The 25,195-nt window shown below is 35.9% G+C and overlaps 1 protein-coding gene across 2 annotated transcripts in view; it reads left to right on the forward strand.

Annotated features, from left to right (window-relative positions):
* Positions 1 to 2,202: 2,202 nt before the first annotated feature.
* The window catches only part of LOC131156350 (CMP-sialic acid transporter 2-like), a 32,340-nt gene continuing 9,347 nt past the window's right edge, over positions 2,203 to 25,195 (forward strand). Inside the window, exons 1-12 of one of the 2 annotated variants that reach the window (XM_058109966.1) lie at positions 2,203 to 2,436; positions 2,695 to 2,755; positions 2,849 to 2,900; positions 2,995 to 3,106; positions 3,323 to 3,402; positions 4,192 to 4,267; positions 4,372 to 4,472; positions 5,021 to 5,092; positions 5,414 to 5,462; positions 5,565 to 5,606; positions 13,100 to 13,221; positions 13,640 to 13,699. In XM_058109966.1, coding sequence (XP_057965949.1) covers positions 2,410 to 2,436; positions 2,695 to 2,755; positions 2,849 to 2,900; positions 2,995 to 3,106; positions 3,323 to 3,402; positions 4,192 to 4,267; positions 4,372 to 4,472; positions 5,021 to 5,092; positions 5,414 to 5,462; positions 5,565 to 5,606; positions 13,100 to 13,221; positions 13,640 to 13,699 — 854 coding nt within the window. In that variant the 5' untranslated portion in view covers positions 2,203 to 2,409. The remainder of the gene's footprint in view (positions 2,437 to 2,694; positions 2,756 to 2,848; positions 2,901 to 2,994; positions 3,107 to 3,322; positions 3,403 to 4,191; positions 4,268 to 4,371; positions 4,473 to 5,020; positions 5,093 to 5,413; positions 5,463 to 5,564; positions 5,607 to 13,099; positions 13,222 to 13,639; positions 13,700 to 25,195) is intronic. The other variant, XM_058109967.1, reaches the window with a different exon arrangement.

Below are 25,195 nucleotides of genomic sequence, written 5' to 3' on the forward strand. Positions count from 1 at the left end.
TGATTTGCCAGCGTATGGACTGTGCTATGATTTGTCGGCTTACGGGCCGAACTATGGTAAAATGTGAAATACCGGCGTACGGGCTGATAATTTTTCATGATATATGTAAATATGCAAAATGATATGATTGATCTGATAATTAATGATATGAGATATCCATGTATCACAGTTTCAGTATATGTTATATGATATCAAAACCTGGTTGGCTTAGTATAGGTTAGCACTTGTACGGTACCGTTGCTATGTGTCCATGGTCTTCATGATCATGATATTTGTGTTAACGCCGCTGTACGAAGTGGTGTGAGATTGGATGGTCAATGTGGTTTTTAAGAAGTGTGTGAGCGCTCCTGGTGTACGGACTAGGTCTAACAGACCTATCAGACTTACAGACTGTATTTTTGACTTGGCAGTGGTCGGTCAACCATTATCAAGTCCCGCCTTTGGGCCACACAACCCAGTCATGTGGGGGTAATACATGACAACAACCAGCTAACCTACTAGGAATGCTTTTGTATTATTATTATTATATGAGATGAAATATGTTTATGAAAATGCAGTATGTTCTGTCATGTTTTGATGATATATATGTTTCCCAGATTTGACATAATAGTTACTGAATATGTTCTGTATGATATATGTATAACATAGAATACTCATGTTGCCACACATTGGTATTAGTTTATTTCCCTTACTGAGAGGTATTTCACCCCAAAATTTTATAAGCTTTTCAGGAGCCCTAGATAGGAGAGTGGAAAAGCCTCGCTGATCTAGTGCTGTTTGACCGCCCTCTTTGAAGGGTAAGTTTTAGTAGGGACAGTTGGATTTTGTGGGAAATGTCCCTAGATCTTATTTTTGGGATGTATATACTGAAATACAATGGATATAGTGACTCTGGTATTTATGGTAATGTGATGGATGTTTTCGTATTTATAATATTGTGATTTTATGTTTCCTGCTGCTTGGGCTTCCGTTATGTGTTCGGATGTATCCTTGGTACCTGGGGGTCCAGGTAGATTATGATCTGTTGAGATTTGTGAAATTGAATTTATTATATTATGAAAAAAAATGTGAAAATTAAGCAGGTCGTCACACATCGTTCATGAGGTAGCAAGATACGAACATTGCTTGGTAAAAAATTGACCCATTTGATGAGCATTACTTATGAGGCAATGAGAGATAGATACTACTTGACACAAAAATAGCCCATCTGATAAGCACTATTGATAATGCTAAAAATGTTCATTTGATGAGCATTGCTCATGAAAGACAACAAGAGATGGACATTGCTCGATAAAAAAAATGGTCTATTTGATGAGCACCGCTCATGAGACCCATAAATACCCCATCCGATGAGCACCGATCATGAGGCAACAAAAGACAGACACTATTTGGCAAAAAATTGATCCATTTGATGAATACCGCTCATGAGACCCAAAACTACCTATCTAATGAGCACCGCTCGTGAGGTAGCAAGAGTTGGACATCATTCCCTAAAATATAGGTCTATTTGATGAGCGCCACACATAAGATAACAAGAAACATGAACCGATGTGATAACAGAAGTACTTATATCAAATGCAATATACTCTCGAATCAAAAAGATAACTCTAAGACTCGAGAGTAGGGGGCTATAACTTAAAAAAGATTTTGACATTAAATTCGACATAACTAATGTAAGACCAAAAAATGAAAAAACATCAAGAAGTTAATGGATAAGAAGTAATGTCCGCTAATTAAAGTAAGAGGTTAACACATCAATTTTTACTCCCTAATAACATATCCGCAATATAATTCTTGCGATCCATTAGTAGAGAAATTGATAGGTAGGTATTCCAAATGTCTATAAAAAGAGTTCCTAAAGAAAGTAAGACATCTTATCTCATATTATTATGATCTATACTTTTGTCGTTGTAAACATATAACTCTTTCAAACTCTCTTAGGTATCGGAATGATTCCTCAAAATACACCGGGGTACTCTAAGTTATTTTTATCCCATTCTTGATAGGTAATTTAAGTCATGATTGATTCAAATTATTTTGAATAAATTTTGAGAGTAATAGGTACACAAGAAATAAAATATGACTTAGTAACTATATGTATATGTGTATGTATTTATTTTATTTTATTTTTATTTATCTGTCCTGACTCCGATAATGCGTTTTCAATCGGGCGCTTTGCCCTGCGTGCTGGAACTGCATATCGAATGCGGGTCCAAACCCGAGCACCCGACCTATTACCCATCTTCATCCACCCAGGCCCAGGCCCAGGCCCAAGCCCAGAGCCAGCATCACTCCACGTCTCCCACCCAAGCCAACTCCCAACGAAACGATCGAGAGCAGTCGTGCTGCGAGAATCCAAAATCTCCGGCGAGAAACCCCGGGGCAGCTTTCTCGGCTGCAGATTTGCAAATGGAGTACAAAAAACTCAAAGATCAGGTTTGTTAACTTCGATTCATCTTTCACCAATTCTTGTTGGTCGATTTAGTTTACTGTTTACATTTTGATCGAATCTTGCGATTTTTAAGCTCGTAGGGGCTTATTCAACTTTCACTCAGATCGGTTTTTTCCTCATCGTTCCGGGAGCTTTATCTTTGATTTGGTCTATTCACCTGCATCTTCTATTGTTGTTGTGTTGTTGTTGTTATTATTACCTGAGTACGTGTGTGTGTTTGTGTGTCACGATTTAACCTGTAGGATAAAGATGATGCAGCTGGCGAAGATTTGGAGAGCTTACGCAGAAAAGCGTTCTCAGGTGGTACGTCTTCGACAAAGCTCAATAACATGTAGGAATTAGGAAATGAATTAGTGGGGCGTCTTCTGTTGCTTATGATTGCCGTTGATGTTGCAGTTCCTGCCATTAATTTGGGTAGCTCAAGTGAACGGTCCAAATGGAAGCGCAAGTACGGGCTGTCTTCTTACATTTACGGCATTACGTCCTGGACACAAAAATATAGCCTAAATATCTGCTTGTTTATTTATTAAAAAAAAATTCAGGTCAATTGTCACACTTGCGTTGACGGTTCTTACAAGTTCACAAGCAATACTCATCGTATGGTCCAAGCGAGCTGGAAAGTACGAGTACAGTGTCACAACGGCAAACTTTTTGGTAAGAAATTAAAGTTTCTTTTTGTAGATAAATTTAAATTGACAAGTGCAAAATGAGTTCTGAAATTACAGAGAGTCATGGACCTCGAAGGCTCGAAGACATCAAAATGTTTAAAACTGCTACACATTTGTTACCTTTTAGTTTTAAATTATGGTCACCAATTTCATGTTGACATATTTGAAGCCTCAACTTTCTGCTTCCTAATTTTAAAATTAGGTGGAGGCTTTGAAATGTGCATTTTCACTTGCGGCCTTGGGAAGAATATGGAGTAATGAAGGTGTTACTGAAGACAACAGGTTAACAATATTCATTTTTATTATTTTTCATTGTTTCTCATTCCAACTAATGTTGGAACCATGAATGAGGGATGTTGGCTTGGAATTTATGCTTCTATTTTGTATATATTAGCATACGTTTGTATGAACCTATGGAACTGCATGGCAGAGTTCATATGCAGTTCTTGTTATCTCCTGTAACTTATAGATTGCTGAACTTCCAGGTTGCAGTTGACGTACGGTAATATACTCTTTTGGTTAGAAACTTTTGGGGCATATCAGAGATAATGTGTTTGACAAGATGGTTTTTAGATTGGTAATGTAGCTTCCTAGGTCCTAAACTCATATATATTTTATAAGGACTTGGCAGGGAAGTTAAATATTTCCCTTTGTTTTACTAATCTGGTCTTAAATATGGTCATTTAGAATTTCAGGAATTTCAGCTACTTCCATTTCATATTGTTACTTATTTATTATATTGGTCATTATTCTGGCAGTTCCCCAGTCAATGCATACAAGGATATAAATTCTACTAGACTTTGTTCTAGGCAAAAAGTACTATCAGCATGCTATTTGCTATCATATTAATTACAAAGTATGTTTCTTCCTCATTCAGTGTACTCGGCTTGAGCATTTGTTGGCATTGTCACATTGAGCTGCATTGGATTGTAGCTGGTCATTATATTCTGGTTTTGTGATTGTGTTTACAACTTCAATATATTTTTGTGCTTGAACTCTTCATTAATTTTGGTAGCCATTCATTTAAAAATTTACTGTCTAATATCTTCATATGTTTCTGTTATTTATTAGGTTGAGCACAACACTAGATGAAGTTATTGTTTACCCCATTCCTGCTTTGCTCTACCTCATTAAAAACTTACTTCAGGTTAGTTATGATTTTTTTTTTTCGGGCTAAAAAATTTTAGCACCTGTATTCTTGTGTTCCAGATCTTGATAGTTCCTATTTTTTTTTTTCATTTTCTGTGCTAGTATTACATCTTTGCATATGTGGATGCTCCTGGTTATCAGATTCTGAAGAATTTAAATATTATCAGCACCGGTGTTTTATACCGAATTATTCTTAAGAAACAGTATGCCCTTTCACCATTTATGTTGGATTTGTTCATTTTGCATGGAAAATATTTGCACAATCCGTAGAAAATTTAGTTGGCAGTCAGGAAAGATTAATATGGTGCCATTTAATCCATGCATTGATATTACTCTCTGTGTGTGTGTTTGGAGGTGGGGGTGTGGGTGGGGAGAGGGTGAAACTTACCCATGCTCTACCCCACCCTTCTACCACATGAGAAGACATGGGTAGTCATGCAAGATTTCTGGTAATAATAAAAATTGCAAAATGTGAATGACCTCGTTTTGCACCCATGTTTCAAATCAGAAGTATTGTGTTATATATTCAAAGCATCCATGGGTGAACTGTTCTAGACACTCTTGGCTGTTTGAGGATGAAGTTGGCTGTTTCTGTTTTGAATCTCAAAGATAGAAAAGCTTATATTTTCAGTAGTTACCTAAGCAAGAAAAATATCCCTAGTACAAATAGGATCATGCAGGATTCTTATTAGGCATTACACTTTAATTACACTTTTTTTTCGGGTTATACTTTAATTGCACTTTTTTTCAGGTTAAGTGAAATTCAGTGGGCAGCTTTCATTCTACTATGTGCAGGGTGCACCACAGCACAACTTAATCCTTCGTAAGAGTTATTGTGATTTTCTTATTAGTTGCTAAAACAGAGTTAAAGTTTGTCCTTTGGCATGATGCTTTTATCAGTTTTGGAGTATGGACCTATTATATTTTTTTGTGACTATCGTTTGGATGACTTGAACTGATATGCATGTCTACTTGGATGGACAACCTGACCAAACTGTCTCATTGTAAAGTTACAAATAAAAAATTTTAACTGTTAATATTGCTGCTTATAATTATAGAAAATCATATAAAGCTTTTGAATTATCAATTTCTATAATTTGTTGAAATTAAAAATATCATTTTGATATTATATTGGTTATTGCAGTTCTGATCATGTTCTACAAACTCCTTTTCAAGGTTGGGTGATGGCCATTGTGAGTTTTTTACATTTTGAGGTTTAGTCCATGAAAAGTAAGTTAATTGTAGCAAGAATATGAAACGATCTTATAAGGTAATGGTTCGCTATACATTTGCAGATAATGGCACTTCTTAGTGGTTTTGCGGGAGTCTACACTGAGGTAAATTTTTTTTTTAAGCATGTCTTTAATAACCCATCTGTCTACAGGTCTAGTTCATGTTTAAAGTATTATTATGTGCTCAAACAATTTCCTAGAATATATATGGTTTGATTGAAATCCGGGTTGTTTTTTGTCATTTAATGGTTTTTCTCTGACCATTAGAAATCTTGATTAAGGATATGCTGCACTCCACTCAGATCCATCTTGATTAAGGATATCACACTACAATTGTTGTATGGGTTGGTGTGCCAAAATGGGTTGGGTCACTAGTGACCCATTTACCCATTTATGAACCATTTACATAAAAATGTTTGACCATTTATGACCCTACTCATTTAAACATGGGTTGACTTTGATGGGGATCAACATGCACATCGAGTATCTTTCGCGGATATTGTGACACGTGTACGACCACCCGAAGTCCGCCATTGATGTGAACATTTGCAGCAATTGAAGTTTCTCTTAGAGGTTAGCTTGGAAAGAGGATGACAACTTGCAAGTCAAAGAGTCTTGGTTTTTCAAGAAGCATGACAACTTGCAATTCAAAGAGTCTTGGGTTTTCAAGAAGCATTTATTTCATTTTAAGTTCCTAGACTCCGCTATCATAATTATTCTAGTTCCTAGGTACCTATTTCCTATGACAAACTATTTCCTAGGAACCTCGTTACCTATGTTTAAAATGTTTTATTTTACTTTTGTATTTTCTTTAATCTTTTAAGAAGCCATGTGCATGTAAGGCTATAAATATGCCATCACTTGTAGTGTAAAAGACATATTGCATTATCAATTTTAAAAAAAGAAGCTTTTGCTTGAACTTGTAAGTTTTGTTCCTCTCCTTGTGAGTGAGTAGTATGAGGCTATGTTCCGTCTCCCCGGAGATTGGGTGGTGAGAGACCACGACAACATCAACGTCATCATCAACGCTACACACCCACACCTCTTTCATAGTTCATAGCCACAACCACCTCAAGCTTCATTCTTGTCTCAAGATTCCTAAGGATCAACAAACTTGTTCGTGGTGCGATCGACTACTCGTGTATCTTGGTGTTTGACATTCTGAACCTTTTGGTAAGCTCGTTTCAATTCCTTGTTTATGACCATCTAAATAAGCCCCTAAAAGTACTTTGTAAGCCTTGAAACTCTACCTGAAGCCTTGATTGAAAAACCTTGTTCATTCTCTTTGAATCTTTCTAGATTTTCAACATGAACATGCTTGCTAGTACCATGCTTAGGGATATTTGATTTGTACTCTAGGACTTGTGATCTAAGACTTCTAATATAACATCTTTCAAAGGGAACTTGATTACTTGAATGAAATGATCAACTAAGGGCTTTTGAACCAAATCATATATGTTTTCAAAATCTCAACAACTTGTGATCATTGGAATATGTTTGTGATGTTCATGCTTGGTTAATTCAATTCTTCTCATAGATTGTGATATTGTGTGTGCGCTACAATGAGGGTCAACTGTTGGACTAGGGCTACTTAGAACCGTCCTACATCAAACCTATTTACCCATTTAACTTTTTGAAAAATAGAGATATTCTCATTTTGCCTTCTTACATTTTTCCAATTTTCATATAACTTATATTTTAAATTATTCTTATATAACTCATTTATCCATTTAGTTTTAAAAATGATCATCTCTCTCTAAGTAGTATTTCAAGCCAAAGAAAATATAAAAACAACAATGATAACAACAAAAACAAGCCTAAAGTCCTTTTTGGTGGAGTCAACTACATGAATCCTTTTATGTCAATTTATGTGATCATGGACAATTTCTTTCGACAAATTCAGGGCTATTAAATCCTTTCTCACTATCTCCTTCCAAGTTATTTTAAGTCTACTCCTATCCCTTCTCCTATCTCTCACAGTAATGAACTTACTCTTCCTCACTAGTGCACTATGTGGCCTACGTTGCAAGTGCCCAAACCATTTGAGTCGTCCCTCCCTTATCTTATCTTCTATAGTAGTTGCACCCAACTTAACGCAAATATGTTCATTTCTTAATTTATCTTTCAATGTTATACCACTCATCCGTCTAAACGTTCTCATCTCGGGAACTTTTACTTTTTGGATATGTTGTTTCTTAGTTGCCCAACATTTTGATTCATATAGCATAACTAGTCTTATAGCTGTCCTATAAAACTTTCCTTTCAATTTTATAAGTATTCTACGATCACAAAGCACACTTGAAGCACTTGTCCGTTTTATCCAACCTGCTTTAACTCTAAGCATTACATCCTCTTCAATTTCTCTTTTAGCTTGCATATTAGGTCCAAAGGTATCCAAATCTTCAAGTGCTATTTATTTCTTCATCATAAAGTTTAATTTTGTCACCAATATTCCTTCGACTATTATTGAAATTACGTTTCATATATTTTGTCTTATTTCTACTTATCCTAAAACCTCTAGATTCTAACGCTTCTCTTCATAATTCTAACTTAGCTTCTACTCCACCCCTAGGCCCTAGTTTCATCAATCAATACAATATCATTTGCAAACGACATACAATATGAAACATCATTTTGGATCCTCCTAGTCAGGTGATCTATCACTAAATAAAAAAGATAAGAGTTCAAAGCAGATCCTTAATGTACACCTATCGTGATTGGAAATTCTCTAGTATCTCCATCTATAGTCTTTACACTAGTCATTACTCTATCATACATATATCCTTAATGACATTAATATACCTACTACGTACACTTTTTTTTTTTCTAAAACACACCATAAAACTTCCTTTGGCACCCTATCATACGATTTCTCTAAGTCAATAAATACGATGTGCAAGTCCCTTTTTTTTTCCTAAAATTTTTCATTAATCTTCGTAAAAGATATATAGCTTCTATTGTAAATCTCCTAGACATAAAACCAAATTGATTTTCTGATACCTTCGTTTCTAGTCTTAATCTTTGTTCAACTACTCTTTCCCTCAGTTTCATTGTATGACTCGTAAATTTAATTTCAACATTACAATTTTGAATATTTCCTTTATTTTTGTATATAGGTATTAAAGTGTTTTTCCTGTGTTCTTCTAACATTTTCTAAGTTTTTATAATTGTGTTAAATAAATTAGTTAACCATATAATTTTGTTATCACCCAAGCATTTCCAAATCTCAATTGGAATGTTTTCTAGTCCTATAGTTTTTCCTTTTTTTATTTTTTTGGTGTAGTCTTGACTTCATTAACTCAAATCATGTGAATAAATCTCATATTTTAAATCTTTTCCTCCTTTTTCAATTCTAAGTTTAAACCTTCTATTTGGTTTTCATTAAATAGCTTATTAAAGTACTTCACCATCTTTCTTTTACGTCTTCTTTCTTTACCAAGACAATATTATCCTCACTTTTTATACATTTTACATTACCTAAGTACTTACTCTTTCTTTCTCTGGCTCTAACAAGTTTAAATATATCTCTTTCCCCTTCTTTTTTTAATCTAATCTAACATACAAATTATTAAATGATCTATGTTTTGCTTCACTAATAGCCTTTTTTGCATCTTTTCTTGCCTCTTTTTACTTTTCAAAGTTGTCCATATTTCTACATTTTTGCCATGTTTTATACCAAATTCTTTTTGTATTTATGGTTTTTTGGACATCTTTATCTTGCCACAAACTTTCTTTGTTATTCGAGAATCTTCCTTTTGATTCACCTAAAATCTCTTTTGCCATCTTTTTAATAGAGCTAGCTATCCTACTTCAAAGAATATTTGTATCTATACCATCCTTTATAGTCCAATCACCATCTTTGATCAATTTATCTTTAAATTTTATTATACTTTCTTCCTTTAGGTTCCACCATCTAGTTCTTTTACACTGGTTTATCTTATCTTTTCTTTTCTATTTTTTAATACATATATCTAATACTTAAACTCTATGTTGTGTGGTTAAGTTTTCACCTGGGATAATTTTACAATTCTTACATGATAGACGATCTACCCTCCTTGTTAAGAAAAAAACTATTTGACTTTTATTTTGTCCACTTTTAAAGGTTATAAGTGTTCCCTCTTCTTAAAGTAAGTATTCATTGTAATAAAATCATATGACATAACAAAGTCTAAGATCATCTCCCTAGGTTCATTTTTGTCTTCATAATTATACCCATATCCCTTATGTATCCTCTCATAGCCTTTATTATCCTTTCTAACGCGTCCATTCATATATGCTTCTATGAGTATTTTCTTAGTACCTGATATGCCTTGCATAATACCATCCACATCTTTTCAAAATTGTCTCTTAAGATTTTTTGCTAAGCCTATTTGAGGAGCATAAGCATTAAGCACTAATAATATTTATTATCTCGTGGCCTGAGACTATCTTGATTTTTATATTTTGATCCCCTACTCTATTTACATCTACAACGCTATCTTTTAAGTTTTTGTCGACGATAATTCGTACCCCATTTTTTATGTTTTTCTTTTCTAGTGCAATAAAGTTTAAATTCTAATTTATCAATTTCTCTAGCTTTCTCCCTACCTACTTAGTTTCTTGAAGGCAAATTTATTAGTTTCTTGGAGGCAAATTTTATTAATTCTTCTTCTAATCATTGTGTTCACAATTTTCATGCTTTTGCCCGTAAATGTCCCTTTATTTAAGTTTCTAATCTAATCTTAGTCTCTCGAACTAACTTCTTTACTCGCCCATGTCTAGAATGATGTGAGGATCCTTGCATGTTTGACATAGTATTTGGGTGCCAAAACGGTGTGTTGCTTCGAGGCGATGACCTAGCGCACTTTTTCCTACTTTTCATTACACCCGGGTGGTATAAGTGCAACACATTGCTTGTAGGAGATGCCCCAACGAATATTCGATAAGGATTCATATTATAGTGATTTGATAAAATTTACACTGGTAATCAGCTTCCCAATGCAACCCTCCACCTTTATCTAGGCTTGGGACTAACTTTGTGTGAAAAGATTGGGATAGTATGTGTATCACAAGTTACCAACATGTGGAAAATTAACATTGTTCTATTTACATCCAATCACCTTCATACAAAAAAGGGGTAGCCTAGTGTACAAAGCTCCCGCGTATACGGGGTCTGGGGAAGGGGCGGACTACAATGGGTCCATAGTTCGCAGCCTTACCTTGCATTTTTTTGAGAGGCTGTTTGCATGCCTCGAACCCGTGCCTCTAGGTCACACAGCAACAACTTTACCGTTGCACCTAAGCTCCCCTTCATCCAGTCACCTACATTATATACATTTATATATGTTAAGGCTTGATGTACATTGTTGGTCCACAATGTAATAGCTTAAGCTTTTAGGTAAAGTGGGAACCTAACATGGTATCGAAGCTAGGTTGCCAAGAGGTACTGGTTTCTAGACTTCTAGTCTTTTTGCCTGATTTAATGTATGTTTGTTGAAAAATTATTATGTTCCCAATCATGGCTATCAAAATCTAGATCTGGATCATGTGATCCTATGATTCAACAATCTGGACTTGCCTAATTGATCCGGATCCTAGGAAGAATCTTAAATCAAGTAGGATCCCAATAGAATCCTATTTGGATCATTAGAATCCTAGGATCACAATCCTACTTGGGATCTACCGATTCTACTTGTGCAATGGAATATGAATTTTTACTGTTTAGGCTCATATATATTTTATTGGCCCAAATACTTTACTTTTGCAATAGACACAAACTATGGTCTAGTTGGCCCAAATGCATCAAAATTAAGGCAAAATAATGAGCATGTTCTGGGATTTATTCAATCCAATTCAAGAGAACAATTGAGCGCATCTCTTGAAAGCTCTCCTCCTTTAAAATTGAAAGCTCTGAGCTTAGAGTTCTTGGTAGGCAGATCCCGAGCTATCTATCAGCAGGCTGGTGTGGATAGTATGCCAGCTGACAGCTTTGATATCAGCAGCAAGCTTCAACAAATAGGGTGCTGTACGGTCAGGCTGAGAGCTTAAAGTTTCTGGCTGTAGCAGTTATGCATTATCTTGGTAGTTTTCTGCTTTCTTCCTCTTCTTTCCTCTTATTATTGACAAGCCAGATACCTATCTTTTTTCCAAAAGCAAAGAGCATATAGCTTTCTTTTTCTTGCTCTTTTCTTTTTGACTAACAAAAAAGTTCTTCCTTCAACAAAAAGCTTATCTTTTTCCTTTTCTATTTCTCTCCCTCCTTTCTTTCCTTCTTCTTCTTATGGTCTGATGACAAGACCACAGAAGCTGAGAAGTTTACATAAGTAAGAATAGCAATTTCTTCTTCCTTTTCTCTTCATTTTTTTCAGAGTCAAAATTGTTGAAGAAAAAACCTGCTAGGTGCTAGCTAGCAAGCTAGCTACATTCTTGATTTTTTTTTTTTTATTAATTTCCTAGACTTTCTACTAAGTATTTAGGCGTATTTTAATGAGAGTTGTTCTAAGGTGCCAAATACATAAATTTTTAATTATTTTGCATTGTAAATAGAATCTTACAATCCATGATTCGATCCTACAATTTGATCCTGCAGACCTCCCCAACAATCCTATGTATGATCCCAATTCTAACAGCCTTGTTCTCAATATGGGTGTTATTCATTGTTTGTTTATCTCTCCATGTGCAATTGAGCTGCATGTGCAGTGGGGAGTGTTAAGGCTTGATATGCATTGTTGGTCCACAATGTAATAGATTAAGCATTTAGGTAAAGTAGTAATCTAACAATATACATAATAGATATTTTAAATAAATAACGTATATTTATATAGTCTAGTTTTTGTATTTTAGAATATATTCTTTTGATGTGGTTAAGCATGGTTGTTGAATGGGCTAAGCTGAACCTGAATTCATAACTAAAAATAAAAAATAAAAAATTCAAATTGAAACCAAACTGAAAAAAAACAATGGATTTTACAGTTTGGTTCAATTTTTCAATTTTCTAGGGATGGCATCCTCGTCCAATGGGAAGCTACTTGCCACTATAGCTATTGGATTCACCAAGACCTTTATGTGGAATTATAGGAATGTACATAGTTCTTTATAGCTCCTGTGTTCAAGCTATCCAGCAGCATCCTTTGATGCTGCAGGAGCTTGCAAAGGATTACAAACCAAAGGATGTTGATTATATGGGTTGATAGCATAAATTTTGAACGTTATCCAAAGCAAAAAATGGAAAACTGAAAAGAAAAATGTAAATATTTGTGTCAGATGCAGGACCGCGACTCAATTTAAAATCAGTTTCCAATTCTTGTAGTTCTAACTTCCAAGAGAAATGCAGAAGTATTTGGAAAGCTGTGGTTTGCGCAAAATCATGAAATTGATTAGTATTCCTTTGTGCAAGGAACACCGCTGCACTGGTTAAAATAGTGGTGGATTGAGTGGGTAAACCCATTTCAACCCTTTTAATTAATGGGTCCAAGTGGACGGCCCTTGCCTCTTTATTAATGATGGTTATGGGTGGGTAAGTTGGTATGGGTAAACATTGCCAACCCTAGATATCATACTGGTGGTCTGGATAGTCATTTACTTATTTTGTTCGATGTGTTTGTTTCTGTATTATGCAGGCTATAATTAAAAAGCGGCCTTCAAGAAACATTAATGTGCAGAACTTCTGGTTGTATGTATTTGGGATGGCCTTCAATGCAGTTGCTATACTGATTCAAGATTTTGATGCAGTCATGAACAAGTAATTTTGCTTTCTTGAAATTTCACTTTTAGATGTAGTTCTATTAAAATTAATTACTTTTGAATTGGCCATTGACCTGCAAGGTGTCAAACAAAGGATATTACTAAAAATGAAAGAAAAGTTAGATTCTTAATTAGTTTATATGATACAAATGTTGAAAATTTAACTAATTGAAACTTTCAATTAACATTCATAGAAAAGGAAGAATAGAAAAATGAAATGAAAGGGGAAATTGTTTTTAACATATTGTCAATTAATGTCGACCCTTTTTTGTGTGTACCAAATTTGATGTGCCTTTCAAATGAAAAGCTAGAATCACTACAAGCAACTTTTGAAGTGTATGTTTTTCGCAATATTATCTTTATACTCACTTTACTTACATGCATTTTGCTTCATTTTTTTTCTTGTTTGTATTCAGGGGGTTCTTCCATGGATACTCATTAATTACAACTCTCATGATCATTAACCATGCTCTCAGGTAATCTACATTGTTCTTCTAGTTTGGATTTGGCAGTTTTGCATTGGGCCAACACCATTTAGGTTTGAAAGCATGTGGGTAAAAGTTGAGGGCTTCAAGGAGTTAGTGAGACATTGGTGATAGGAGCTGATGGTGAATGTAAATGCTAGTTATGTAGTTTTTGAACTGAAGGGTTTGAAAGCAAACTGGAAGAAATGAAATTGTGATGCGTTTGGTAATATGTCGACATCAAGGTTAGTGTTGAGTAATTGGGTAAAATGGAAGACCTAAACTCAATGATAGATCTCTCCTTCTATTTATAATATATATAAGTACAATGGGAATCACCAAAATACCCTTACTAACTCAAACTTATTACTAAAAAAACCTAACATAATAATAATAATGCTAAAAGACTAAATAACAATTAACACTTCCCCTTAAGTTGGAGCATATATATCATATGCTCCTAGCTTGTTACAAATGAATTTCACACGAGCACCTCCCAAGGCTTTAGTGAACAAATTAGCAAGCTGAAACTTAGACTTCACATGAGTGGTGGTAATGAGCTTCTGTACAAGTTTTCTCGAATAAAGTGGCAATTAACTTCAATGTGCTTTGTTCGCTCATGGAAGACAGGGTTGGAAGCAATATGAATAACAACTCGATTATCACACATCAACTCCATAGGCTGAAAATGTGGAAGACCTAGTTCTTTCAACATGTTCTTCAGCCAAACAAGTTCACATTAGTGTGCGCCATAGCCCTATACTTTGATTCAACACTTGACTTGGCAACCATAGTTTGTTTCTTAATTTTCGAATACACCAAATTACCATCGACAAAGATACAATGCACAGTTGTGGATCTTCAATCGGATGGTGATTCGGCCCAAATCTGCATCCGTATATCCTTGAATATGAGTGTGACCCCGATCCTGATATAAGAGACCTCTCCCTAGTGCACCTTTGAGATATCTCAAAATGCGAATTACTGCATCCTAGTGACTTGTTCTTGGGGAATCGTGAAACTGACTCACAAGTTGTAATACAAATAATGATAATTTAGACATGAATGGTTAAATAAAATGTTACTGTAAGTTTATATTTTCATATAATTTCAAAAGAACTTGTAATAATCTTTTGTTTCGATAAATAAATAAAATAAATTAAGATAGAAATTTCACTTCATTCCTAAATTTCTCATTTGAATTTTAACGAAATTTCATCGTATAGTTAAAATTTCGACAAGTTTCACTAAAATTTTGAGATTTCGATAAATTTCGGATGATTCGTTGAGATTTCAAAGGAAATTATGCAAGACGGAAATCGACTGCCATTTCGATTTCGAGGGTGATGGAGACAATTTTGTGGAAATTTAAGGCCATGCTCACAACACTTATTGCGAAGGATATATTTGGTCGAGTGAATGTGAGATAATTCAACTTTCCAACAAGTCTCTGGCACTGACCTGGGTTAGGCAACAAATCACCCACATCTCGCACTTACTATTGGGATCCATTGGTGTATCAATAGGTTTGGATCCCAAATACCCCGTCTTATCTAAAAGACTTAGAACATACTTCCTTTGTGACAGGACAGTTCCCGTATGCGATCTTGATACTTCTATATCCAAGAAGTACTTCAATGGTCCCAAGTCTTTGCTCTGAAACTTACTTTGTAGAAAATGTTTTAGGTCCTGGATGCCATGATCATCATCACCAGTGATCACAATGTCATCCACATATACAATAAGCAAAATACTGTCCGGTGGAGTATGGTGATAAAATATAGAGTGATCTACTGCACATAGATGAAGGCTAAATTCAAGTACTACAACACCAAAACGGCCAAACCATGCTTTTGGAGATTGTTTTAATCCATACAATGACCTTCTTGAGTCAACCTACTAAGTCTGACTCCCCCTGAGCAACAAACCCTGGGGGTTGCTCCATATATGCCTCCTCATGAAGATCACCATGTAGGAAAACATTCTTCACATCTAATTGATGTAGAGGCTAATGACAAGTGGTGGCTAAAGAAATGAGCAAACGTACTGAGGCAAGTTTAGCAACTGGGGAGAATGTGTTTGAATAATCCAAACCATACACCTAAGTATACCCCTTAGTAGCAAGGTGGGCCTTCAAACGAGCCACAAAACTATCAGGATTGACTTTCACGTTGTATAACTAGCGACAACCAACCACTGACTTATTAGGAGGAAGAGGTACCAAATCCCAAGTATCATTATCATGTAGTGCATGCATCTCTTCAACCATTGCCGTGCTCCACCCAGAATGGGATTGGGCTTTTGAAATAGATCTTGGAAGAGCGACATAAGACAAAGTACTAACAAAACAGTAATAAGAAGATGACAAGAAATCATAACAAACAAAATTAGAGATTGGATGTTGGGTATAAGTCTGTTAACCTTTTTGAACGGCTGCTGGAGGAACAACATCACGAGAAATAAGATCATCTGATAAGGGAACTAGAGGCATAGTAGTAGAAGTTGGAGGAGGCACTTCCCCCTTGAGTTGCCGTGTGCATACTTGCAAATTGGGATGATCCTAGCGACGGAAAGGACTCAAACTGGATGAGGATGTAGGAGGATTAGGCACAAATACTACGTTTAGATTTGGAAGGCAAGGCAAAGGAAGGGACTCATTAAAGTCAATAGAACTCAAGGAATCAGAGTAGTATGGTTTAGACTCAAAAAAGGTGACATTAGTAGAGACAAAAAATCGATGTAAAGCATGACTATAACATTTATATCCCTTTTGAGTATATGAATAGTCTAGAAAAATACATTTGATAGCACGAGGATCCAACTTATCTATTCTTGGTGATAACTGATGTACAAAAGACACACAACCAAATATGCAAAGAGGAAGGGAGAACAAAGGAGCCTTAGGAAAGATAATTGAATATGGAATTTTACCACCAAGATAGAGGCTGCCATTTTATTGATGAGGGAGTAAGCTGTGAGCACAACATCACTCCAAAAGACTTTGGGGACATTTGATGCAATAGGGTACAAGTGACTTCAAGAATATGCATGTTTTTCCACTTTGCAACTCCATTTTATTGTGGAATGTGGGTACGAAAGGACCGATGGATCATACTAGAGTTAGTCATGAATTGGGTACTAAAATACTCCTTAGCATTATCACTATGAAGTATCCTGATTGGCATGTCACATTGAGTCTTTATTTGGGAACTAAAAGCACAAAAGATATCAAACAACTCGGAACAATCTTTCATTAAATATAACCAAGTCATCCTAGAGTAGTCATCAACAAATGTGACCAAGTACCGAAACCCCAACTTTGATGTCATACGACTAGGACCCCAAATATCGGAATGGATTAGCATGAAAGGACTAACCACCCGTTTGTCGACTTGGGGAGCAAAGGGAACAAATGATGCTTGCCCAATTGATAGGACACACACTCAAGATTAGACACAGAACTCAATGTAGGAACTAGCTGTTTCAACTTGTCTAAGGACGGATGACCAAGATGACAATGGATTTGAAGTGGTGTAGCTGTGACTGGGCAGGAAATGGGTGGAGAAGGCGACTCAAAGTAGTATAGTCTATGAGCCTCACATCCTATGCCAATTGTCTTTCCTAGCTTCAGATCCTGAATAACCACAAAATCAGGAAGGAATGTGATAGAACAATTTAGTGACTTTGTAAGCTTACTAACTGACATAAGATTGAAAGGAGATTTAGGAATGTATAAAGTAGAAGAAAGAGAAGTAGTACAAGGAGTAGGAAATGTTCCTATCCCCTTAATAGTCGACTGATCAATAAGGGTTACTTGAGGGAGATTTTTGGGATGGTGGAGATTAGAAAAGAAGTTGGTTGCACTTGTTATATGGTCAGTGGCAGCAGAATCAATAATCCAAGGACTACTAGGAAGGATACTAGATGACATGTAGACTGTAAGATTACCTTTTTGGGCAAAAGAAGCAATGTGATAAGATGCTTGTTAAGACAATTGATACTGTAGAAACTTGGAATACTCCTTTGATATAGTCATAGAATGCGGTTCACTCAAACAAGTGACTAATAAAGAAATCATACTTTTGGGATTTGAAAATGCCATCCCAACATTCACATACTCATCCCAACATTCACATACTCAAACCAATGATCATAAGATTAATTGCTGGAACAACTGGAACAACCACGAACAAGGTGACCCACCATGAACACGCCATAGATAAATCAGTACAAGGCTGCCATAGCACCAAGAAACTTACTCGCAGCCCCAAAAAAGCAACACTCTGCACTGGAACAATTGGAGGGGTGAATCACCAAAACTACCATGAACAAATCACCAACAACCTCAGATGCAGCCCCAAGAAAGCAACACTGCACAGCCTCACACACACACACACACACACACACACACACAACGGCTTATGAGCACAGCCACTGCCCCAAAAAGGTCACCAATGACCGTTACTAACACCAAACAACAACTAACGAATTGCCATGAGTGCATTGTCACAACAAAGATTGGATCTTGGAGCAAAAACACAGGTCCAACAGCTTGATATTTTGGTATATGGAAGGAATTAGAATAGTGAATCAAAAAACACAGTGAACCCCACTGTTACAGACCCAATAAACTCATTAACAATTGATACAACCATTCCTTGGATGCTGAACTGCCATAAATGAGGTGAACAACTCACCGACGGATATAGCACTGCCACAGCCTTACAACTGAACATATGAATGCTGCCATGGGTCTGAAAAACTCACAAAGAAGCCTTCACAAGCCTTGAACAAACATTAACAGAATGCTGCGAGTGCATAGTCGTAAAAGGTTGAATTTATGAGCAAAAAACTGACCTAACAGCTTGATGAAATAGTCTAGAGAAGGAATCAGAGCATGACAGAGGAAAAAAATAGAAAAAGGTGGCCGGAAATTCGCTCATGCGCCAGCGTGTGGGGGCTCCTTGGCATTTCTTACCTTTAAGAGAATGAAAAAAAAAAAAAGGGGGGGGGGGGGTGAAGAGTTTTACAAATGGGCAAGATTATGAGCTGCGTTATACTTTTGTTGTTTTGGTTCTAAAGAAAATGGGGGCACTCAACTTATGGACTTTATACGTATTAGTCTTTTGGGTTGCACCAACTAATAGTTCTCCATTTTGAGAACTATTTTGTTATGCTTTGCACTGGTCTCCACGTTGAAGGAAAAATTGAGGAACAGTGAGGTTGTTCCCATTATAAGAGGGACTGAGGGGGAAATCTTAGCTATGTTTGACAAGGTTGGGAAATTCAAAATGACATACTCGATTTTTTTTTTCCTTTTCCTTTTTATTTTTTTGGAGCAAATTTTAGGGACAAAAGTATTTGGGATCTGGTGGTGGGAAGGTTTGGAAAAAAAGTTGGCGAGGTGGAAGAGAAATTTGTTGTCCAAAAGAGGAAGTTTCAATCTTATTAAGATTACTAATTTGGTAATGTACTTTATGCAGCTTTTCCCTATCTCTTGTATGGTGGCAAAAAGGTTGGAGGGAGATTGGAGGGACTCCAATTAATAGTGAAACAACCCTTTGCCAAGGGGGTTGGGAGTCAAGAGTCTTACCATTTTTGATAGGGATTTGTTGAATAAGTGGTTTTATAGGTTTATGGTGGAAGAGAATCAGGTTTGGGAAGCTACACAAGGTTCTTTGATTTATTGTATGAAAAGTAGACCAATCAATGCCTGGAGGATAAAGTAAATGGAAGGGCACCAGGAGTTGAGAGCGAGATTTTTTACCAGATCATTAATAATAAATATTATGGAATTCTTTCTCGGTTTGAAACTTCTTTTTAATAATAAATATTCTGGAAATGCTGTATAAGAATTCCTTGAAGCTTTTTTCGTGTGGTAGCAGTGTGGGAAAGAATTTTGACACTCAAGAACCTTCGAAAAAGGGGGCATGATGTAGGACGAGAAGCGGCTATTTGGATGGATCATTTCGACCCAATTAGGGGACCTATGTCAAAGAATAGGGTGAATGGTTTATTGGGTTCGAAACCCAAATGTGCTAAGTTAATTAGTTGTTTTAGTATATGTGTGTAGTTGCTTGTATTAGGATTATTTATGTTAGGGGTTTGTTTGTAGTAATTGTGTATTTTAGGGGTATGTTTAGTGGTGTGCAATTGGCCAGTTCAGCCAATTCAGCCAATTAACCGAATTAACTGAAACAAATCGGTTAACCATATGCCATAACCGAATCGACCGAATTAGCCTTCTTACCCGACCGAACCAAATTTCGGTTAATTTGGTTAACCAAATTTAACCGAACCAAATTACAATTAATCATGGGGAAAAAATCATGCTTTGTATGCTTTCAAAATTCAACTTATCGATTTTCAAAAATCATTTCTATTGCATCCATGTTATCTTTTTATAGGATTTATTTTTACTTTTATTTTATCAATCAATTATTAATACATGGTAAACACTAAACACTGAAAGATACTAAGATGTAACTCATGTAAATCTTTGACATTTAACAAAATCAACCAAAATTCACTCAAATTCAAATTCTCCTTAGCATATTAATCGTCAAATGCTCAAATTCACTTTGAAAAAAATTTGTTGAGTTGCTAGTTTGCTGTCTGCTTGACTTTGAGCGTATAAATATAAATTATATAATAAATCCATATTCCTAGTTCAAGCATTGTCAGCATAAATCCATAAAATTCCCTCGACTCTCGAGGGTCTAGAGTCCATACTGTGCTCGACGCTTGAGAGTCCAAAGTCCCTACTATTATATTAGATCAATATCAAACATGAAATTTAAATTGTTTGTGCAAAATTAAAACAAAAAACAACTTGAAATCTAAATTGTTTGTGCAAAATTAAAACCAAAAACTAGAAGCAAAATTGAAATGGCTTCATACATCAGCTACCACTTCATGGCTTCTTTCCTCACAAATTTCCACTCCTCAACTCCTGTGCTGTAAATATTTGAAAATGTCAAGCCATTAAAATTCCAAGTTTTCAACAATAAGCTAAAATAATAAGTTATATATTGTTAATAATGATAATTGATAGCATGTAATCTCAATGACAAAACTCTTGAGCATAATCTTAATGTGAAACTAACCCTTTATCTTTCTTTGATTGACTTATTCACCAATTGTGGACTCCAATGCAACATTTGACAACTCTAAAAATTGTATAGAAGCACTTTGTAAATTATAATAACTAATCATTCAATGAACAAATGAAAATTTTTGACGATATATATATATATACACACATATATATATGTGTATATATATGTGTGTGTGTGTATATATATATATATGTGTGTGTGTATATATATATATATGTATTATGTATATGTATATAAATATAATATTCTTTTTTTTCTAGATTTTCAAGGTCTTTTAAGTCTTCTTCAACCTTAATTGGACTACATGAACCCTGGATCCAATCTTGCATACATATAAGAGCTTGCACAATTTTAGGAGTCCAATAACTTCTAAAGGCATCAAGAACACATCCCCCGGTGCTAAAAGCAGACTCTGAATCAACTGTGGAGATGGGTACTGCTAAGATGTCACTAGCCATATGTGAAAGGATGGGAATCCTTGGACTATTTAAGTTCCACCACTCCAAAATATCAAAGTCCTCCACGTCATTTTCATAATCCTCACCTAAATACCTATCCAAGTCTTATTTGTTATCTCCACCTCCAGTTTGAGTCTTGAATTTTTGATACAAAACTTTGAACTTCTGTTGTGCTTCCCCTTGACCAGTGGAGCTTGAAGTTTCATGTTTGCTTAATTCTTCATTTTTAGATTGGGAAAACTTATTATACTTAGCAAAATTCAAATGTGGTATCCTTAACCTTTTCCCCATCAATAAATCTTGGTCACCTTCATATATTGTAGAAAGAGAGTATTGCACAAATTCCAACTTACGTTGAGGGTCAAGAACGGATGCAACAAAATCAACATATTCTTTTTCTTAATGTTTCCCCAATACTTGTATTTTTCCTTCCTTTTCATACTCCTTAAACTCAATTCCAAGTCATCACTACTTTCCCACTCTTTTAGAGAAGACATTCAATCCCACTAATTTCATCAAAAAAAGTATTACTTGTAACATACAAAGAACTTGAAACTCATAAAGTGAGGCCATAGAAGTGTTCCAAAAACATCACAAACATTCTAACTTTTTCCCAATCAAATCTACTTGGTGTGCCATCCCTAGCCTCAAGCTCAGTTCTAAAAAAAGGATCTTCATCCCTAAACCTATCAAAAGCTATTTCATATTTTGAGCTGTGTCCATCATCATATAAGTAGAATTCCATCGATAGCTAACATCTAGCCATAACATCTTTTTGCACTCTACTTTTTCTATCTACGCACAACGCTTGAATTTTTTCAACCTAGCTGGTAAATGCCTAACATATTTGACTACGTCCCTAACATGAGCAACTAAATCTCCCATTTCTTTCAAACCATTTTGCACAATGAGGTTAATTATATATGCAATGCATCTCATGTGAATGAATTTACCCCCTAGAATGTCCTTTCTCCAATTTAAAATTTTTCTTTTTATGTAGGCAACTGCACTATCATTTGAACTTGCATTATCTACTGTTAGAGTAAACACATTGTCAACTCCCCACTCAAGCAAACACCTCTCAATAGCCATACCTATCTTCTCACCTCTATGACTAGAAATTGGACAAAAGTTAAGGATCCTTTTGTTTAATTTCAAGTCATCATCTATTAAGTGTGCGGTCAAACACATATAATTCACCTTTTGCAAGGAAGCCCACATGTCAGTTGTGAAACTAATCCGTTGAGAGGAGGTTTTCAAAAACTTTTTCAACTTTAACCTCTCTTTCATGTAAAGGTCATAACAATCCCTAGAAATTGTCCATCTTGATGGAATTCGAAAATGAGGGCATGCAACTTTCGTAAGATGTTTGAACCCCCTATTCTCTACAAATTTAAACGGCAATTCATCAACAATAACCATATAAGATAATGCCTTTCAAATTGCTTCTTGGTCAAACTTCCAATTTGTAAGAGTTGCCTCTGGCTGGTTGATAATTTAGTTGTCTGTTTTGTTTCTTCAAAATTTGGATTTTGAGTACATCTAACTATATGATATCTAAGTATGCCCGTACCATTCCTTTTAGGGTCAACATAGTAGTCAATATGACAATAATGACACTTACCTTTAGTTTCATCGAACTCGGTCACAAATTTAGTGAAGTGATCCCACACTTAAGATCTTGGTCTCATTCCCTTCCTTGTTTTTTGATTAGATTCAGTGGGATGATTAGTACCATTCTCACTTGTCATGCTTGGATTTGAAGGTTGAGGTTGGGAAGCCCCTTGCATAGTGTTTGCATCCTCCAACACCTCCACTTCCATAGGCAAGTCATTACTCATTCTTCCTTTAATATCTGAAAAAAAAAAAAGTGTAAAGTGCAATCGTAAATAAGAACTCTCAAATGGGTTAAAACAAATTCAAATTCAAATTGACTTAGCTGCACTAAGTCTAATGACAAAGAAGAGTGCAAAGTACAATCACTATGGCTGCTATATAATATTATCTTTAAAAAACAACCATGCTGCAAACAAAATTCCTTTGCCTTTACATCAAATTGATGATTTTGAATAGTTGAATTTTTCTGCCTTGAATTACTAAAGCTGCATTTCATAGAATGTCTTATTCCCTCTTATTTTAAATCCTCTAGGTTCCAAAGCTTCAATCCATAATTCCATATTGAATCTCACCCCATATCAAGTTCCACCCATTGTGGTCCGCCCCTTCACTGGACCCTGCATGCGCGGGAGCTTTGTGCACCAGGCTGCCCTTTATCAAGTTTGATCTATCATCATAGTATCGTCCCCAAACAACACACACCACAAAACCTCATTTTTGATATGCTTACTGAACTCATCCATAACTACACAAATAAGAGAAGAATTTAAAACAAAGCCTTGATGTACTGGGAATGCTCTAGATTGTCCCTGAAAACAACATCCAATGTTCACACAAAAGTCAAAAACTACTAAAATGAACTTGGAAATTTTCATCGAATTAGGATAACAAATGTTAAAGCATCTAGAAACGAAAGATCATCACAAGATTCACAACTAGCATGACTGTCTTTTATAAATTATGTGAACAAAATAAATCTCAACATAATGGGCCTCAAATCAAAAACTCAAAAATGGCATAAATCTCAAATCTTAAAGGACTCAACAACAACCTGAGAGGTGACAACCATGGCGAGGGCTAGGATGACGGCCATGGTGAGGGCTAGGGCAACGGCATGGCGAGGGCTAGGGCGACGACATGGCGAGGGTGAAACGACTTAGTAAACTAGGCGAGGGCTTGGGCGACGACAAGGGGCCAAGGGCAAGGCGACTCAAACTCTCAATGTCTCTAGCCTTGATCTCAAAGCCAATTAGTCGAACGGTGGGATGGAAGTTTGGATTTGAAGCAGGGTGAGCAAAGCGGAGTGCGCACGCACTGCGAAGTTCCAAACCTAGTCTTGGAGGTTGGTTGGTCGGTGTGGTCGCAGACTCGCTGGAGTTGGATGGCTGGTGGGTGGAGGTTCGGAGTCTCGAATTGGTTCAGTAATGTGGAAATTGGAAACCTCGAATGGGAACCCTAAAATCCCAAAGGCAAAGAGATACCGGTTAAGTTAATTGGGTTAACAAATAACAATAACAATTTAGCACTATAGATAATTTATATTTAATTATTAATTATTATATAATTTGGTTAAATCGGTTAACCGAACTTAAATTTACCCATAACCGAATCGAAAACCGAAAACGGATTTTACCCAAAATTAAAATTGAACCGAACCGAATTAAAATTAAACCGAACTGAACTGACCGAATTGGATCGGTTAATTTGCGTAATTCGGTTTTCACCGAATTGTGCTCGCCTCTAGGTGTGTTTGTAATGTAATGTAGTTTTAGGGATATGTGTGTAATTTCATATGTTTAGAGGCTTTCTTGTGAATAGTGTGTGAAAGTCATGATGTAGGCAGTTTTTGATGGATTTGAATTGAAGTGAACGTTGAGTTTTTCCCCCTGGTCTCGTCCCTTCCCCTTCCTCCTCTTCTAATTTCTCCATGGCTGCAGAACCTTGATGCTGCCCCTGCATCATTTGCTATCAGAGCCCAATCACGATCTCCATTCTTCCGTTTCAGTCCACCCATTCTCCCTCACTCTTCTCCTCTTCTCTTCTTCTTCTTTCTTCTTTGTTTCTGATCTCCTGTTCTGTCTATAATTCCCTGCTGCCCAGCAGCAGTCTGCCCTCTTCTTCTTGTCTGTTTCTTTTCTTCTTCTCTTAATTCTCTCCCATAATTTTCTCGACTCCCTGATTTCTAATTCTGTTGCTGTCTCCTCTACTTGCAGCAGTCTCTGTCCAGCAATTAGCTCTCTGTTTCTTTCATCTTCTTCATCTTCATCTTCCAATTTCTGCATTAATCCATTTTTATTTGTTGCTCTCTCGTCTCA

Source organism: Malania oleifera, chromosome 5 (genome assembly GCF_029873635.1).
Source record: "Malania oleifera isolate guangnan ecotype guangnan chromosome 5, ASM2987363v1, whole genome shotgun sequence".
Classification (NCBI taxonomy): Eukaryota; Viridiplantae; Streptophyta; class Magnoliopsida; order Santalales; family Ximeniaceae; genus Malania; species Malania oleifera.